This window comes from Microcebus murinus, chromosome 7, assembly GCF_040939455.1.
Source record: "Microcebus murinus isolate Inina chromosome 7, M.murinus_Inina_mat1.0, whole genome shotgun sequence".
In the NCBI taxonomy this organism is placed as follows: Eukaryota; Metazoa; Chordata; class Mammalia; order Primates; family Cheirogaleidae; genus Microcebus; species Microcebus murinus.
The window spans coordinates 4,935,777-4,953,666 of record NC_134110.1 but is presented as its reverse complement, the minus strand read 5'-3'; the positions used below and the strand labels follow the sequence as shown (position 1 = coordinate 4,953,666).

General features: G+C 52.2%; 3 protein-coding genes and 1 long non-coding RNA gene across 7 annotated transcripts in view; 2 read left to right on the top strand and 2 right to left on the bottom strand.

Annotated features, from left to right (window-relative positions):
* Positions 1-1,639, top strand: part of SEMA4B (semaphorin 4B) — a 36,716-nt gene extending 35,077 nt beyond the window's left edge. The window contains exon 15 of the mRNA XM_012763310.3: positions 114-1,639. Within this exon, the coding sequence (XP_012618764.2) occupies positions 114-856 (743 nt within the window). The 3' untranslated portion in view covers positions 857-1,639. The remainder of the gene's footprint in view (positions 1-113) is intronic.
* Positions 1,640-2,699: 1,060 nt separating this feature from the next.
* Positions 2,700-6,605, bottom strand: CIB1 (calcium and integrin binding 1). Of its 4 annotated transcripts, XM_012763309.2 has the most exons (7): positions 5,993-6,185; positions 5,830-5,864; positions 4,423-4,531; positions 3,618-3,768; positions 3,356-3,474; positions 3,199-3,287; positions 2,700-2,961 (listed from the first exon to the last, which is right to left on the bottom strand). In XM_012763309.2, the coding sequence occupies exons 1-7, from the start codon at positions 6,041-6,043 to the stop codon at positions 2,940-2,942; spliced, it is 576 nt and encodes a 191-aa protein (XP_012618763.1). In that variant the 5' UTR covers positions 6,044-6,185; the 3' UTR covers positions 2,700-2,939. The 4 variants fall into 4 exon arrangements, with proteins under 4 accessions (XP_012618763.1, XP_075860862.1, XP_075860863.1 ...); XM_076004747.1 differs by lacking the exon at positions 4,423-4,531 and having other exon boundaries at positions 5,993-6,605; XM_076004748.1 differs by lacking the exon at positions 4,423-4,531 and having other exon boundaries at positions 6,077-6,605.
* A 2-nt stretch (positions 6,606-6,607) lies between these two features.
* On the top strand, positions 6,608-12,788 carry GDPGP1 (GDP-D-glucose phosphorylase 1). Its single transcript, XM_020289104.2, has 2 exons — positions 6,608-6,737; positions 11,429-12,788. Exon 2 carries the CDS (start codon positions 11,438-11,440, stop codon positions 12,593-12,595), a length of 1,158 nt encoding a protein of 385 aa, XP_020144693.2. The 5' UTR covers positions 6,608-6,737; positions 11,429-11,437; the 3' UTR covers positions 12,596-12,788.
* Positions 12,789-15,863: 3,075 nt separating this feature from the next.
* LOC142871897 (uncharacterized) lies at positions 15,864-17,880 on the bottom strand. The gene is made up of 2 exons (XR_012920074.1): positions 17,786-17,880; positions 15,864-16,445 (listed from the first exon to the last, which is right to left on the bottom strand). It is a non-coding gene; the product is annotated as an uncharacterized LOC142871897 (long non-coding RNA).
* Between the last annotated feature and the right edge of the window lie 10 nt (positions 17,881-17,890).

Sequence of the window (17,890 nt, the reverse complement as noted above, 5' to 3'; positions counted from 1 at the left end):
GGGAAGGGAGTCTCAGTCCCAGAAGCCCTCGGAGTTGCCCTCCCGGCCTAGGAGCACAAGCCCGGGGGCGGGTGGACGCTAGCCCTCTCTACCCGTGCCTCTCCCGCCCGCAGGCGAGAAGCCCTGTGAGCACGTCCGTTTCCAGCCCAACACGGTGAACACCTTGGCCTGCCCACTCCTCTCCAACCTGGCCACCCGGCTCTGGCTGCACCGAGGGGCCCCGGTCAATGCCTCGGCCTCCCGCCGCGTGCTGCCCACGGGGGAGCTGCTGCTGGTGGGCAGCCAGCAGGAGCTGGGGGAGTTCCAGTGCTGGTCGCTAGAGGAGGGCTTCCAGCAGCTGGTGGCCCGGTACTGCCCGGAGGTGGTGGACGACAGGGCGGCGGACCGATCAGACCAGGGCGGCAGCGCGCCTGTCGTTATTAACACGTCGCGCGTGAGCGCGCCGGCCGGTGGCAAGGCCAGCTGGAGCGTGGACAAGTCCTACTGGAACGAGTTCCTGGTGATGTGCACGCTGTTCGGGCTCGCCGTAGTACTCCTCGTTTTATTCTTCCTCTACCGGCACCGGGACGGCATGAAGGTCTTCCTGAAGCCGGGGGAGTGTGCCAGTGTGCACCCCAAGACCCGCCCTGTGGCGCTGCCACCTGAGACCCGCCCCCTCAATGGCATAGGCCCCCCTAGCACCCCGCTGGACCACCGAGGCTACCAGGCCCTGTCAGATAGCCCCCCAGGGCCCCGGGTCTTCACTGAGTCAGAGAAGAGGCCACTCAGCATCCAGGACAGCTTCGTGGAGGTGTCCCCAGTGTGTCCCCGACCCCGGGTCCGCCTGGGCTCCGAGATCCGTGACTCCGTGGTGTGAGTGCTAACAGAGGAGGCTGCCCTGGCGTCCGGGGCGTGAGTGCTCAGAAGGGTCAGCTGCGCCCACTCTGCTCTGTGTGGAACACAGCCAGGGTGCCGGCTGGCCTGCTGCTCCTCAGCCAAGTCGTGCGTCCCCTCCAGCCCAGGCTGCTGTGGCCAAAGGTCCTGGCTGAAGATGGCGCCTGCCTCCGTGGGCGGAACAGTGGTCCTTATGTAAACTGAGCCCTTTGTTTAAAAACAACTCAAAATGTGAAACTTCAGTGAGACGGAAGAAAGACAACACGGCATGCCACACACATGGCCACTCCAGTCCTTGGCCGCCCAGCCTCGTGACCTCCCGGGGGCACTGGGGACTGGTCCAAGGTGGCAGTTTAAGACAGAATTGGAAACTCTTCACAACTGTCCTCCCCCACCTTCCACCCTATCTATCCTGCTGTCACAGGCTGCCGTTCTAACTGCAGGGCCGGGCCAGCTCTGGCCTCACCAGCCTGCTGAGGACTTAGGCGTTGCAGCCATCGTCCCACCACCTCAGGGACCAGGGGGCTAGTCTGGCACTGCAGCCTGCACCAGGCCCTGGCTAGGACCAAACTCCTGGACCTTTCCAGCCTGTATCAGGCTGTGGCCACATGGGCTAGAAGGCAGTGTGAGCCCAGGAGAGAGCTGGCAACGTACACCTTCCCCTCAGGATTCAAGGAAGAGCCTGCCGCCTGCCTTCCTCCACCCCAGCCGAGAACCTGCGTCCCTTCCCGCCACGTCCACCCCAGCCCAATCTTTGAACTCAGACGCAGGGAATTCACTGCACCCCTCTCCCCAGGTGACCCCTCACCTGCCTCCACTAAGGGATATCAACACTGCCTGGCACAGGGGACCTGAATTTATGTGGGTTTTATATATTTTTTAATAAGATGCACTTTACCTTTGTTTTTTTAATAAAATCTGAAGAATTATTGTTTAACCATGGCCTTTCCTCTTATAGGACTGTTGCCCTTTGAGGTTGGTCTACTTCTCTGAGTTCTGGGGGGTTCTGAGCCCTGTCTTTGCAGGGGCTAGTGAGCCAGAGTCAGCCCCACCTGAGTGACGGTGTCTCTAGGGGAGCGTGGTTCGCGGAGGAGTCTAACCCGCTGACAGGCAGGGCAGGGGATTCATTCCGTTCAGCAGGGGTAGAGACGTGGGATAGGATGGGGGCCTTTTAAAAAAAAAAAAAAATGCTTTTTAAAACTTGTAGTTTTTCAAGTGATCATGCGGTAGAATTTTTTCTTTTGGTGTACAGTTCTTGAAATTTTAACACATGTAGAAATTTGTGCCACCACCACAGTCAGGATGCAGGAACATTCACCCCTCCTGCTGCCCCATTCTGCTCATACCTGCACACACGGGTGGCTGGGTAGGGGTACGGTTGGCTTCCCACTGGCCCCTTCTCTTTTTTTTTTTTTTGAGACAGAGTCTCACTCTGTTGCCATGGCTAGAGTGCCGTAGCGTCAGCCTGGCTCACAGCAACCTCCAACTCCTGGCCTCAAGCAATCCTGCTGCCTCAGCCTCCCGAGTAGCTGGGACTACAGGCATGCTCCACCATGCCAGGCTAATTTTTTCTATATATATCAGTTGGCCAATTAATTTCTTTCTATTTATAGTAGAGACGGGGTCTCGCTCTTGCTCGGGCTGGTCTTGAACTCCTGATCTTGAGTGATCCGCCCGCCTCGGCCTCCCAGAGTGCTAGGATTACAGGCGTGAGCCACCGCGCCCGACCTGGCCCCTTCTTTAGATGTCACTTAATCCTCGTATGATCTGAGGCTCCTAGAAGTCCAGTCCTTCCTCATTCCAGCATTTCTAGTGTCACACACAGGTTCAAAACTTCTAAATCTTTATTATTGATTAGTAGAAACAAACAGCGATGCCAATGGCTGACAGAAGGGGAGAGGCCCTGACATGGAGGGCCTGCCCCTGCCTGGGGCGAGTCTGCGCAGTGCCACCTCCAGGCTGGGCCAGCTGGACCGGCCCTGGCAACACAGGCACGACCTCGGCCACAGCTCAGCAGCGGAAAGGTTCTTGGACAACGGGGCCTGGGACACACACTGGGGCTGCTGTCACAGGACAATCTTAAAGGAGCTGAACAGGGGAAGAGTGGGTTAGGTTTTCTACTGGAAGAGGAAGGTGGGGACTAAACCCAAATGTATGCCCCCCTCCCCTTCTTTGGAATAGGCTGTATCCCATGTGTGACAGTCCCCTCTGGAAGAAAAGCTACCTGAGACATGCAGAGGAAGCTGGGGCTTTCTCCCACCCTGCTACTGCTTCCTGTAATAACATCCCAAACCTAGATACAGCCCATGGGGACTACTGTCATACCTGGCAAAGTCCGGTGAACGGGAGATGACGTGCTGGAACTCGGAGAGATTGATGGTCCCGTCCCTATCGATGTCGGACTCCTCCAGGATCTGGGAAAGGGAGAGCTTCAGGCCAGAGCCCCACCCCTTCCCTCCCGCTCCCAGGTGCAGCTGCTCACGTTGTCGATGAGCTGCTTCATCTCTGACACGCTGAGCCGAGTGTCCTCGCCCTCCCCGGTGAGGCGGTTCACCAGCCGGCTCAGGTCTTCTCTGTTCAAGGTGCCGTCATCATCAAAGTCTAGAGGGCAGACACAGGAAGCCAAAAAGAACGTGACCAGATGGGGCTCCAAGGTTCCACAAATGGTGCCATTTCCTGAGCAGGGACACCATAAAGTCCCTGCAGGAGGGGGCAGCGCTCCACAGGCTCCTCCCGGTCCTTACCGAAGATGCGGAAGGCATAGTGGGACTTGATGTCAGGGGTTGCTGTGTCACTGAACACACTGAGGAGGTCCAGGAAGTCCTCGAAGCTCAGACTGTCTCTAGTTGGGGACGTGGAGAAGACCTTGCAGATTCGCTCCTTGAAGGGGTTGGCCTAGGTGAGAGAACCTTCTGTGAACACCGCAGGACGTGGCCCAGGCCACACACTTGAGGAAGCAGGTCACAGTGCCAGTGCCATGGAGCTCAGGCTTATGGGGGGGAACGATCAGTGCTTTGGTGCCAACATGGAGTGCTGTGCGGGCACAGGAAGGCAAACTGACTCAGCTGGGAGGGGACAAGGAGGGCCTCCTGGGAGTCAGGTTATATACAACATGAGTGGGGGCAGAGAGGGAAAGAGAAGGCATCCTAAGCAAAGAGAACAAGATGGGCTGGTTATTTTAAAACACAAACATTGAACAACTATTGTGGTACAGGCACGGGGCCAGGCCCTTTGTGCAGATATTTTCACAGCAGCCCTATGGGGTAGCAAGCAGCCTCCGCAGTAGGGTTTCTCAAACCTTAATAAGGTAACTCAACTTCTCTTAAATAAAACTTCTTTGAATCTCCAAGAACATGTCCTAAAGTCCCAGTTTGAGAAGCACTGTTCTAGATAATTCTGCTGGGTGATTTTGGTAAAGCCCTTGCCCCCAGGAAATTAGGGCTAGACAGAAAAAAAGACCAGAAAGTGGACCAGTGATCCCATGATCTCAAAGACAGAAGCAGGAAGTCAGTAGCAGGGCTGTGTGTGGAGGGGGCGTAGGGCTTGCACCTTGAGCTCTGGAAGACTGAGGATCTGCTCGAAGGACACTTGTGCCCGCAGTGACTCCTCCACACTCCGATGCTCCTGGGGAAGCAGCTCACAAAACCGCTTGTGGGCTCTGGCAGAGAGGGAACGTGGCGCTCTCAAGCAGTCAGTCTCCCTGTGCGTGTCACATCCCCACTCCTTGCCTTATTTTTTATTTTATTTTTATTTATTTATTTATTTTTTAGACAGAGTCTCACTTTGTTGCCCAGGCTAGAGTGAGTGCCGTGGCGTCAGCCTAGCTCACAACAACCTCAAACTCCTGGGCTCAAGCGATCCTACTGCCTCAGCCTCCTGAGTAATTTTTTGTATATATATTTTTTAGCTGGCCAATTAATTTCTATTTTTAGTAGAGGCCGGGTCTCACTCTTGCTCAGGCTGGTTTCGAACTCCTGACCTCCAGCAATCTGCCCGCCTCGGCCTCCCAGAGTGCTAGGATTACAGGCGTGAGCCACCACACCCAACCACCACTCCTTGCCTTACTACCCATCATAAACCGGGTAAGGAGCTAAGCCACATACACAGAACTTTGGAGTCATCAAACAACAGTAAGCCAAAGGGAGGTACGTCACAGCCAGTACAGGCTGGAAGTCCACTCTTGCAATAAGTATTTACTGAGGGCCTGCTATGTGCTGGGCACTGACTCTAGGGATCCTGGAAGCATGAAAACGTTGGGGAAGGAGCCAGAAGCTGGCCCTGTAAAACAGTGAGAAAAGAGCAAAACCAAAAATCTCATTCTCATTTTCACTCCAAGCATCTCCTGCTCCTCAAAGCCAACCTCTCTTGAGCAGCCACCCTAAACTGTCCTCCTCCTCAGACCTCACCTCCTTCCCACTGAGATTATCTCTCCAAGGGAAGCCCAGGACTCTCGTCACTCAAGTGCCCCAGCCTGCAAAAAGCTGGCCCACGGGGTTCCAGCTCAAGTTCTCCAAACCTGTTTCACTGTCTTATACCCAACTCCTGAAGATTAAATCAGGGAACGGAGGCAACCCCTTAGCACAGTCTCTGGCGCACGGTAAGTGCTCAGTAAGCGTTAACGGTTACTGTATTACTCAGGTAAAGTTGGCAGAAGGAGCCAGATTCCCCAAGCCTCCTGCGGTTTTGCCCCTGGGCAAAGCCGGACTGCGGCAGGAAGTTCCGTGGTGCCCGGGCACGGGAAGCGCGGGGTCAAAGAGCGCCCGACTTTTCCTGAAGCTCCGCGGTGCAAAGCTGGGGCCCGGCCTCCGGTTCTGCTTCCGCAGCACACCCGGGGCAGCCCCTGCCCTCCCTCGCGGCGGCGGCGGCGGGCTCGGACTGCCCATCCGTGGGACAGCGCCCCGGGAGCCTTCCCTAGGGGGTCCCGCGGTCGGAGGTGGGGCTCGAGGCAGCACTTACAGGAGGATCTCCTGCTTGGTCAGGAACGTCAAGTCCTGGAAAGCAAAGCCAGAAGGGGGTTCAGGGGCCCGCGTGAGGGCCGCGGCCGCCCCCGCCGCTCCGGGGCCCCGCTTCCGGGCGCAGGCCCGCACGCGAGCTGCCTGGGGGCCGGCGTCCCGCGCACCTGGTACTCGGCCAGCAGCTCCTTGGACAGGCGACTGCCCGAGCCCCCCATCGCCGCGCCGCGCGCACAGCTCCGCCAACTCGCCTCGGGACGCCCGCAACTTTCCCACTTCCGCCCTCGGGCCTCGTCTCCGCCCCGTCCCCGCGGCAACCGCTCCTGGGGCCGCCGCCCCCGGGCCCGCCCGGTCCTTAAAGCGCCCAGGCGCTCTCAGCGGGTTTCGCCGGCTCCCGGAGGTCCCAAGGAGCCGGAGGCGGGGCCCGGGGCGGGGCCGGACGCTCCGGGGCGGAGCCCAGGCCTCACGGCCCCGCCTCGGGGTGGGCGGGGCGGGCCACGCCGCGTGCGTGCGTGCAGGCTGCGCATGCGCTCGAGCCGTCGTGACCTCGCTATGGCCCCGGTAGTGGCTGCGGGAAAGTCGCGCGGTGCATCCGCTTCGCTTGCAGTAGGTGGTGGCGGCGACAGCCCTGGGCGGGGTCCAGTAAGGAGCTTCTGGGAAGTCCCTGATGCCAGGGTTTCTGGGAAAACTCGAGACTCGCTGAGCGGCTGGGGGCGGTCGGCTGCCCCTCTGCCTAGCGGGGGCTTTGCTAGACATTATCACCCGGCACTCGCCGCACATTTTGCAGCCCCCATGCCACCTCCTCCAGAAGTAACTGTAACCTTGCTGCCTCCTTAAGCCGTTTGCTGAGGACCCGCTGGATGTCAAGCGCTGTGCATAGTTATCTTCGATTCTTGCAACCGTCCCGGCAAGGTAGGTTCCTATTTTACAAAGGTGGAAATACATAAGTCCAGAGGTTTTAGTGACTTGTCCGGGCTCAGGCATTTAGAAAGCAGTCTGTCCAGTCCAAAACACTTTTCAAGACTACCCACTGCTGTTTTCACCATTCCAGGTGACCTTTTACCCCACCGCATCTCCAAACTGCGTGCTCCAGGCTGTAGGGACCAAGGCTGACCTATTTGCTCTTGTCCCCTCTTAACCTGTAGGACGATGCGTGGCACATAGTAGGCTCTCAATAAATATTTATCTGATGCATGATGAATAAATGAACCTATACTACTCCAAAAGGTGAGGATTTCAAGCTATTTGGAGGAGGAGGAAGTGGAAGTGGGATTAATTATTAGTCCTTCCAATTCATTCTATTTGCTGATCTTTGTAAAGTCTAAATCTGAGTATGTCAGTCTCAGTTTAAAACCATTAAATCCTTTAAAACCCAAATCCTGGCACTCTGATTGGACTTCCTTCTCTCTCTGCCCTCTCCTGTTGGCTCTCTGTGTTTGGGCCACTATGGGCTCTCCGTTCCTCTTCCATCTTATCCTCAGGGAAGGCTTTCCTACTCCTTAGACTAGATTAGGAATCTACTTTGCACTCTAAGAGTACCCAGCGCCTCTCCTTGACAGCATATATCTAGTAAAAGTCACTGTATTAACATATGGGTTCCACCACTGTAGAAATAGTCTGCTCCATGAAGTGGAGGCTGCAGAGCTATGCTACACAAAAACAGTTAAGGCAACTGGGGTGTAGGCCCATCGCATCCTGATCATTTTTCTCTTGACAGTAGGCTCTTTCTGGCAAAGAAGGGGTTGGTCTTCTGTTAGCAAAAGGGTAGGCAAAGCAGGCTGTCACTATGTCTCCAGTATTAGACTGAGGAGAGGAAGTGCTGGCTAGCCAAGCTCAATACCTGGACTGTATGGTAATCAGTATCTCTTCATAATGAAGATAGGGGAATTGGCTTTCTGCCTTGGTAACCAGCAGTCATCTACATCTCCCAGCCACCTCACTTGGCTCTGAACCCTTCTTCACTGAACAACTTTATGATTTTCATTTTGCTTCCTGGGAGATTTTGTATAGAGGCGGGTCTATACTGACTTACCAACAAGAACATTTTATGACATTTGGCAGGTTTCTCATTGTAAAGTATTAAATAGATGGTCTGAATCATCTAGTAGTTCCTGCTGAACCGTAGCATCTTGTCCTTCCTGTACCTGATCAACTCTTGATACAGTGATAAAACTGAGTTGCAAATATACTTTTAAAAATATCTTCTAGACTGGGTACGGTGGCTCACGCCTGTAATCCTAGCACTCCAGGAGGCTGAGGTGGGAGGATCACTCAAGGTGAGGAGTTTGAAACCAGCCTGTGCAAGAGCAAGGCCCCGTCTCTAGTAAAAATAGAAAGAAATTAATTAGCCAACTAAAAATATATAGAAAAAATTAACTGGGCATGGTGGCACATGCCTGTAGTCCCAACTACTCAGGAGGCCTAGGCAGGAGGATTGCTTGAGCCCAGGAGTTTGAGGCTGCTGTGAGCTAGGCTGACGCCATGGCACTCTAGCCTGGGCAACAGAGTGAGACTCTGTCTCAAAAAAAAAACAAACAAAAAAAACTTCTAGTACTGCTTGTAAAATTATTTTGTTTTGCTTCTTTAATAAATTCTTGAAAGGTTTTTTTATTGGTAACATTTTTGTCAATGTACCAACTCGTGGATTTATGGATTCATTTTATTTTTTGTTTGTTTTGTTTTTTTGAGGCAGAGTCTCCTTCTGTCACCCCTGGCTAGAGTGCAGTGGCATCAACATAGCTCACAGCAACCTCCAACTCCTGGGCTCAAGTGATCCTCCTGCCTCAGCCTCCTGAGTAGCTGGAACTACAGGCTCATGCCACCATGCTTGGTTAATTTTTTTCTATTTTTAGTAGTGATGGGTTCTTGCTCTTGCTCAGGGTGGTCTCAAACTCCTGACCTCAAGAGATCCTCATGCCTTGGCCTACCAGAGTACTAGGATTACAGGCATGAGCCACCACGCCTGGCTTATCTTTACTCATATTTTCAACATTTTGGTGTCATCTTGGTCCTGAGCCCTTGGTCCTGGCCCCTGGCTTTAAATGTTACTGTTGACTTGCACATAGTATCTAACCCAGACTTCATCCTGGACCTCAGGCCTAACTTTCCAGCTTCCTATACCACTTCTCTTCTTGGATGCTCAGCTGTATCTCAAAGTCAATAAGCAAAATTGAACTCTTGATTCCCTCTTCTAGTCAACCTATTCCAAACCCTCCTCCCCAGCTTCCCCATCTCCGTAAACACCGCCACAATCTACCCAGTTCCTGGAGCCAAGCATTCCCAGTTCTCTTTCCTTTAATGCCCGTAGCCAACACGTCAGCAGGCCCTGTTGGCTTGGCCTCCAAAATGTGACCTAAATCCCCTGCTCCTCTCTACCTCTATTGCCATTTCTGCCACTCAGTCATCCCCATCTCTCTTACTTGGCCACCAGAATGGACGCCTGAATGGTCTCTCTGCTTCCCCTTTGCTTCCCACAACCCATTTTCCACACAGCAGTTAGGAAAAGGTTTATAAAATAGTAGATGATTCTTCTGCTTAGAACCTGCCAATGATGTCTTATTCCATTTGGAATAAAATCCAAGCTCATGACCATGATGACTGAGGGCCTGCAGCCCACCTGGCCCCTGTCTTCCTCTCCAGCCTGGTCTTGGATCACCCCCCCTTGTCTCCTGTGCTCTAGCAACACTGACCTCCTTTCCTTGAACAGGCAAAGCACCTGTATGACCCAGGGCCTTGGACTTGCAGTTCTCTCTGCCTGGAATACACTTTCTCAGCTCTCCATTGCTGCATTCTTCTCCTTCTTCATGTCATAGCTCAGCTGTCATCTCAGAGAGCCCTGCCTGACCCTGTTATTAAAGTAGTATACGTGGATGCTACCTTTTATTGACCCCGTATTGTATCACTTGGTTATTTCCCACAGAGCGCTATCACCCTCAGCCCTTAACCTGTTTTTTTTTTTTGTTTTATTTTTCTTTTTGAGACAGAGTCTCGCTTTGTTGCCCAGGCTAGAGTGAGTGCCATGGCGTCAGCCTAGCTCACAGCAACCTCACACTCCTGGGCTCAAGCGACCCTCGTGCCTCAGCCTCCCGAGTAGCTGGGACTGCAGGCAGGCGCCACCATGCCCAGCTAATTTTTTCTATGTATATTAGTTGGCCAATTAATTTCTGTCTATTTATAGTAGAGACGGGGTCTCACTCTTGCTCAGGCTGGTTTCGAACTCCTGACCTCGAGCGATCCGCCCGCCTCAGCCTCCCAGAGTGCTAGGATTACAGGCATGAGCCACCGCGCCCGGCCAACCTATTTGTTCTTGTTTACGGTCTGACTCTACCACAAGAATGTAACTTCCATAAGGATAGGGTCCTTGTTGGCCTTCATTGCCATTATGTCCTCATTGCCTTGTACACAGTAGTTACTTCAGAAATCCTTGGGTTTTGTAGCTCAGCTGAATATGGAGCAGGGTATACAGAAGAGGTGTCCCCAGAACATCAGGATGGGCATGAGGTGGGCACTGACCCTGAATGAATGAATGCGAGAGTAAGTGAATACTGTCTTACATATAGCTCAGGTAAATAGCAAATTGTTGAATTTGCTATTTACCTAAGTCCTTTTTGAGATTCTGAAGTCCTTTATGAGATTCACTTCAAAAAAATTTTTAAGGCCAGGTGCAGTACCTCACACCTGTAATCCGAGCACTTTGGGAGGCCAAACAGGAGGATTGCTTGAGGCCAGGAGTTCAAGACCAGCCCGAGAAAGATTTAGACCCCGTGTCTACTAAAAATACAAAAATTTGGCCAGGTATGGCAGCCCAACCATGTATTCCTAACTACCTTAGAGGCTGAGGCAAGAGAATCGCTTAGAGCCCAGGAGTTGGATGTTGCATGAGCTACAATGACACCACTGCACTTTACCTAAGGTGACAGAGTAAGACTGTGTCTCAACAAAAACAAACAAGTCAACTGAACATCCCTCCTCACAATCCCCCACCCCTTCATTTGGAAGAAAAAATATTTATAAAAGGTCTAATGTGTTTTTATTTTCCTTTTATTTTAAAGGAAAATAAAAACATGTGATGTGAGGCCGGGCGCGGTGGCTCACGCCTGTAATCCTAGCACTCTGGGAGGCTGAGGCGGATTGATTGCTCGAGGTCGGGAGTTCGAAACCAGCCTGAGCAAGAGCAAGACCCCATCTCTACTATAAATAGAAAGAAATTAATTAGCCAACTAATATATACAGAAAAAATTAGCCGGGCATGGTGGCGCATGCCTGTAGTCCCAGCTACTCGGGAGGCTGAGGCAGCAGGATTGCTTGAGCCCAAGAGTTTGAGGTTACTGTGAGCTAGGCTGACGCCACGGCACTCACTCTAGACTGGGGAACAAAGTGAGACTCTCAAAAAAAAAAGTTTACTCAACCAGTATTTATAAATTTTACAAAGAAAAAAAAATAGCTGATAAATATTTTTAATTCAGCAAAAACATACGGAATTCTGTGTTTCATAAATATTTTTACCAAAGGCATATATACAAAAAGTAAAGGGTTATTTGAAAATAAAACTCTGTGGAAGCAGGTTACTATCATGTGTTTTTTATCTCTTATAATTGTTTAAGGTCAGCTGCATGGCTCTTCCACAACATTCGAATGAAACTTCCTATTTGCTTCCTCCAAACAGCAAGGACTGGGAAGCGCAAGGCATTCCTGACTTTGTCTATGGGCAGAAGGATCTCGTGGTGGAAGGGATTCAGTGGCCGGGGAAAGCACCCGGCATCCTGGACACTCTGCCGCTGTCTCGCTTTGACTCTGCACTCTGCTCTGCCTGGAGGCAGCGCGTAGAGCTGGGGCTGTTCCGCTACCGCCTAGGGGACCTGCAGACCCGCACCCTCCCTGGTGCCGTGGGGTTTGTGGCTCAGCTGAACGTGGAGCGTGGCGTGCAGAGGAGGCGCCCCCAGAACATCAAGAGCGTGAGGCAGGCATTTGACCCTGAACAGTTTAACTTCAACAAGATCCAGCCAGGAGAAGTCCTCTTCCGTTTGCACCGGGAGCCCGATCTCCCTGGGTCTCTCCAGCAGGAGGACATCCTTGTGGTGATCAATGTCAGCCCCCTGGAACGCGGCCACGTGCTGCTGGTGCCTGAGCCTGCCCGCGGGCTCCCCCAGCGCCTGCTGCCCGGTGTGCTGCGGGCCGGGGTTGAGGCGGTGCTGCTGAGCTCGCACCCCGGCTTCCGTGTGGGCTTCAACAGCCTGGGCGGCTTAGCCTCTGTGAACCACCTCCACCTGCATGGCTATTACCTGGCCCACAGGCTGCCTGTGGAGGGGGCGCCAAGCGAGCCCCTGGACCCTGAGGGGCATTTGCATCTAGTCCGGGCCCTCCCAGCTCCCGGCTTCCTCTTTTACACCAGTGGCCCGGGGCCTGACTTGGACGCCTTGGTAAGCAAGGTATGTCGGGCCACTGACTATCTCACTGACCACGAGATTGCACATAACTTGTTTGTGACCCGGGGAGCCCCACCTGGAAAGACAGCACCTTCCTCAGTCCTCACAGGGGTCAGAGTAATTCTTTGGGCTCGGAAGTCCAGCTTTGGGATGAAGGAAGGTGAGGCCTTCAACGTTGCCCTCTGTGAGCTGGCAGGGCACCTCCCGGTCAAGACGTCCCAGGACTTCGGCAGCCTGACAGAGGAGGCTGCTGTGGCCCTCGTTCAGAATTGTCTGCTGCCCCCAGCCCAGGCAGAAGAGGTTCAGGCAGCACTCATGGCCCTGATGCCCCAGGAAGAGCAGTAACCCTGCATATATTTATCTTCTAACTGATGTGTCCCTTTCCAGACGGCTATTCATCAGGGTTATTAGGGCATTTATTTTCATGACTACCTCCTCACCTATCTCAGCCTAAGGGGAAGGATAAGGAAATAAATAAATGGTCTCTTTAAAGGGGAGAAACCTTGGAATAAATCAAATGAATGAGCCTTCATGGATATATCTGCTGCTTCTCACCTTTCTTCCTAAACAAGGCCCAGGAAAGTTAAAAAAAAAAAAAAAAAAAGGAATGTAGGCCCAGAGTGGCGTGAGGCCGAGGTGGGCAGATCGTTTGAGCTCAGGAGTTGGAGACCAGCCTGAGCAAGAGCAAGACCTCGTCTCTACTAAAAAAAATAAAAATAAAAATTAGCTAGACAACTAAAAATATATATAGCAAAAATTAGAAAAAATAATAAATAAAAATAAAAGAGTACTTGTTTGGGGGCTGGGCATGGTGGCGCATGCCTATAGTCCCAGCTACTTGGGAGGCTGAGCCAGAAGGATCGCTTGAGCCCAGGAGTTTGAGGTTGCTTTGAGCTAGGCTGACGCCATGACACTCTAGCCCAGGCAACAGAGTGAGACTGTCTCAGGAAAAAAAAAAAAAAAGGAGTGTGTGCAAGAGTTACACACTCCTGACTTTCAATGCGGACTTTTCCTTTGGGATCAAATGTTAGCAAAGTGATAGTTCCTGTGCCTCTAGCACTGAGTTACCACTTTCCCTGTTCTCAGCCTCCCTGCTTTTTCTCCCTTTGCCCAGCACTGATTTTTATGTCTGCATCCCTTCCTTATGTTCAACCCTGCTCCATCCAAACGCCCTACTTCTCACCTCCCTGGCCACCTTGAACTTTCCTCCAGCCCCCAACACTGAGTTGAATGTTCTTCACATACGTCCTCTCGTGTGAAAACAAGGTGTCCTCACAACTTTCCAGGTGCAGGTCCTCTTACTACCCCCATTTAACAAATGAAGAGGTGGAGGCCGACAGATTTAGTACCTTGACCACGGTCAGACAGCTGGAGTCAGGACCACAGCACAGGCAGACCCCAGAAGCCGAGCTGGGACAATGCGTACTTGTGACTGCCTCTCCAGTCATCAGCTTCCTGACGAGTTCACAGGCTCCCCTTGCTGTAGGTAGGCTTCTCGCCAAATCTAGCCTTGCTCCTCCACCTGCATCTGAGTCACTCTGGGAACTTTTTTTTTTTTTTATTTCACTGTTTTGTTCTGGCCGGTTACACCAGAGATTTCCATAGTGGTTCCAGAAGAACCAGTCAATAGATACTGTTCTAAGAGTACTTGTTGGCTGGGCATGGTGGCTCACCACACCTGTAATCCTAGCACTCTGGGAGGCCGAGGTCGGCAGATCGCTCAAAGTCAGGAGTTTGAAACCAGCCTGAGCAAGAGCCAGACCCCGTCTCTACTATAAATAGAAAGAAATTAATTGGCCAACTAATATATATAGAAAAAATTAGCCAGGCATGGTGGCGCATGCCTGTAGTCCCAGCTACTCAGGAGTCTGAGGCAGTAGGATTGCTTGAGCCCAGGAGTTTGAGGTTGCTGTGAGCTAGGCTGACACCATGGCACTCACTCTAGCCTGGGCAACAAAGTGAGACTCTGTCTCAATAAATAAATGAATAAATAAATAAAAATAACAGAGTACTAGTTTGGGGGCTGGGCATGGTGGCTCATGCCTGTAATCCTAGCACACTGGGAGGCAGAGGCAGGTGGATTGTTTGAGCTCAGGAGTTTGAGACCAGCATGAGCAAGAGCAAGACCCTGTCTCTACTAAAAATAGAAATTAGCTAGACAACTAAAAATATATAGAAAAAATTAGCCGGGCATGGTGGCACATGCCTGTAGTCCCAGCTACTCAGGAGGCTGAGGCAGAAGGATCGCTTGAGCCCAGGAGTGAGAGGTTGCTGTGAGCTAGGCTGATACCCTGGCATTCTAGCCTGGGGCAACAGAGTGAGACTCTCTCTCAAAAAAAAAAAGAGTACTTGTTTGTTAAGTCCTATTTTCCTTTGTGCTCTCTTGATTGTTATACAGAAGTAAAAGAAATCTTGGGTCTAGCTGTCAACAGAGATGATCATTGCCACCACTGCTGCCCCAAACATCCTGAGGGAACACGAGTCCCTGCTCATAGGGTGGGGATCAAAGGGGGTTCACAGAGGTGGGTGCCAGCTGCTGGCTGAGCAGGCTTTCCCAGCAAAGGTGTTGCCTCCTCAGTCTCCCAAAATGTGGGCCTTGGCTCTCCCTTAGTTGGCTGCCTATGCCCAGGCCTGTATGAAACTTTAGAGTTCTAGTCAAAGATTTTATATCCCAGAAGACATTACCAGGTCTCATTGGGATAAAGCAGAATATGCGCCCATAACCCTTTTTTGTTTATTTATATATTTTTTATAGAAAGGGTCTCTCTCTGTCACCCCTGCTGGAGTACAGTGGTGGTGATCCTAGCTCACTATAACCCTGAACTCCTGGACTCAAGCAATTCTCCCACCTCAGCCTGGGGAGTAGCTAGGACTACAGACGTACACTACCATGCCCAGCTAATATTTTTAATTTATTTTTTTAGAGATGAGGTCCTGCTCGCTGTGTTGTCCTGGCTGGTCTCGAACTCCTGGGTTCAAAAGATCCTCCTGCCCCAGCCTCCCAATGTGCTGGGATTAGAGATGTGAGCCACCTTGCCTATATGCCATAACCCATTTTATAAGTTAAATGGTTTAACATTCTATCAGAAATTCTTGGCCACCCTCATGTTTTTGGAAATTGTAATAATTTTAGCCTAATGCTTCTTTCTGCAAGCTTTTGCACATACAAGCACCAATAACACTTTATTTCACTGACTTGCTCTCTGAAGGAAGTTCAGATGACCATTACAGAAAAATGGTGTCCAAGGTGATGAGTCAGATACCAGGATTTTCCCAGTTTCTCCCTATGACTAACATTTAGAGGAAAGCCTTCCCTGGCCCAAAAGTTTTTCCGTAAAAAGGAGAGAAAAAGTCAAGTGGATTTTCTTTATGATGGTACCTCTCAGCCATTTACATGCTTCAAGAAGGGGATTTGGACTCAAGCTTTTTCTAAGCTTGAGTATGGGACACGTAGGGACCCTTGTACTCAGAGGCCTAGGCTTTGAACATATTAGAAGGAAGTGCTGACCCAGCCAAGGGCCTCCTACCTCTTGGTTTGCCTCTAGATGCAGGGCCTCATATGCTAAGGGAGTTTGGACTTGACCTAATGGGAAACCTGTAAGAATACTAAATTGCAGAGCAGCAGATTTGAATTTTAAGGAAGAGCACTCAAGCTTCAGTGGGGAGGGTGGATGGAGTGAATAATACAATCAGAGAATCCAATTAAGAAGTTGCTGAATGGTGGCGATTTAGGCAAGAAATGATAGTTCAGGTCCGAAAACAGTGCCTGGAACACCAATATCTGTCGACACGATGAGAACAATGAGTGTCCTGGAAATCAAGGGACTCCAGAGCGTTTCCAGGAGGAGCATTTCATAGACTATCATATGCTGAAGAAAGATCAAGAAGTCTGTGAATTAGAAAATGTCCGTATCTTTTTAAAGGATCGAAAAAGCTTGTGTCCTCTGGATTTAGCCACACGGGATAATTTTAGAGTGACAAGTTGTACTGAGTTGCGTGGAGGTGGCGAGCAGAAGTCTGACAATGATGATGTCGGGAAGAGGAGGCGACAGTGAAGGAGCACTGAGATAAAGCGCTTTTGTTGTTCCCTAGTTAATGGAGCAGTCTCAGCCCACTAAGGGGGCAACCTTGGAAGGCATGTGGTCTTATCACCGCTGTCCCTCTCGAGTGCAGGACTGTGTTCACGGCACGGTTACTAAAAAAGTGAGGAAAGGCAAACAGTTATTTATCCAGAAGCTAGGCTTGGCCAAATTCCTTGGCCCGAGGGTTCAGGGAAGTATGGGGGTGGCTGAAGGTGGTGAGAACTGGCTTCGAAGCGGTAGGACTACAAGTCCCATGATGCACCGGAAGAAGCCGGCCTCCAGGGCGCAAGGTGCCCCGCACTTATACCGCCGACTCCGTAGGGCGAGCGCCGTCGGCCCCGCCCAAGATGGCCTCGGCTGGCGCCCAAGTGGGTGTGGTTCCGGCAAGGCTCCGCCCCCAGAACGCTTCTCCAATGGTGGGGGGAGCGCCCTCGTGTCCATGGCGACGACAGCGGCGGCGGCAGCTAGCTTGCTGAAGTGGGCGCCGGCCGCCGCCGCCCGGGATCTCTGAGCTAGCAGTGAACCCGCGGGGGAGCGGGCTCCCCCTGGCGATCGGCGGGGACAGCCAGTTCTGAGAAGCGAGGAGGCGGTCCCGGACGCCTAGCAACGCCCGGGGAGAACGCAAGGCTGGCAAAGGGCGGACATGAGCGACCTGCTGAGTTCAGCCCCAGGCCACTAGGGGCGGACCCTGCAGCCCCTCAGCTCTCCTCTGGAACCTCGGGTGGGCAGTGTTCGCCGTCAGGGCCCAAGGGGTCTTACCCACCGGGTGCCTGGCCCCAGGACGTACACATGGATACTCTGAGTCCTGGGACGGGGAAAGCCAGCCTAGGGGACCTTTGGTCTTCAGCTGCATTTTATTTTATTCTACTTTTATTATTATTTTTGAGCCAGAGTCTCACTCTGTTGCCCTAGCTAGAGTGCCGTGGCATCAACCTAGCTCACAGCAACCTCAAACTCCTGGGCTCCAGTGAGCCTCCTGCCTCAGCCTCCCGGGTAGCTGGGGCTACAGGCCTGAGCCACCACGCCCGGCTAGTTTTTTCTATTTTTAGTTACCCGGCTAATTTCTTTCTATTTTTAGTAGAGACGGGATCTCGCTCTTGCTCAGGCAATCCTCCCACTTGGGCCTCCCAGAGTGCTAGGATTATAGGCGTGAGCAGGGGGGCTCAGCCTTCAGCTGTGTTTTAAAGCAAAGGTCACCCCAGCGCTCTCGGCCACCCTCCTTCCCATTCAGGAATAAAAAAAAAGCCATGGTCATGTCCTCTGCCAGCTGTATCCAACTCCTGAATGCAGCCGGTGTGCTGTATGATCCATCGTGATCCTGGGTGATTGGGGCTTGCGGTCAGGGACTCTGCATCTCACAGGCATCTCACCCGCCTCCTACCTACTTGGAAACATCCCATTCTGCCATAGAATTTTTTTGTTCTGAAGGGGCAGCACCTTTCCCTCATAATACCATGAATTCAGGTCCTTTGGGTGGATTCCTGCAGGTCTTCCCAGGCCTGGAGGGAGGTCTGATACATACTTCATTCCTCCCCACCTCCCCTCAGAATCTAAGAGG

Excerpts from the sequence above, each read along its gene's own strand:
- CIB1 (XM_076004747.1), bottom strand. The coding sequence starts at position 6,605 with ATGTGCGGCGAGTGCCGGGTGATAATGTCTAGCAAAGCCCCCGCTAGG. Across the intron at positions 3,769-5,829 it reads ACCAAGCAGGAGATCCTCCT|GCCAACCCCTTCAAGGAGCG; the intron begins GTAAGTGCTGCC and ends TCTCTCACCTAG. Across the intron at positions 2,962-3,198 it reads CGTTCACCGGACTTTGCCAG|CTCCTTTAAGATTGTCCTGT; the intron begins GTATGACAGTAG and ends TCCCCTGTTCAG.
- GDPGP1 (XM_020289104.2), top strand. The coding sequence starts at position 11,438 with ATGGCTCTTCCACAACATTCGAATGAAACTTCCTATTTGCTTCCTCCA.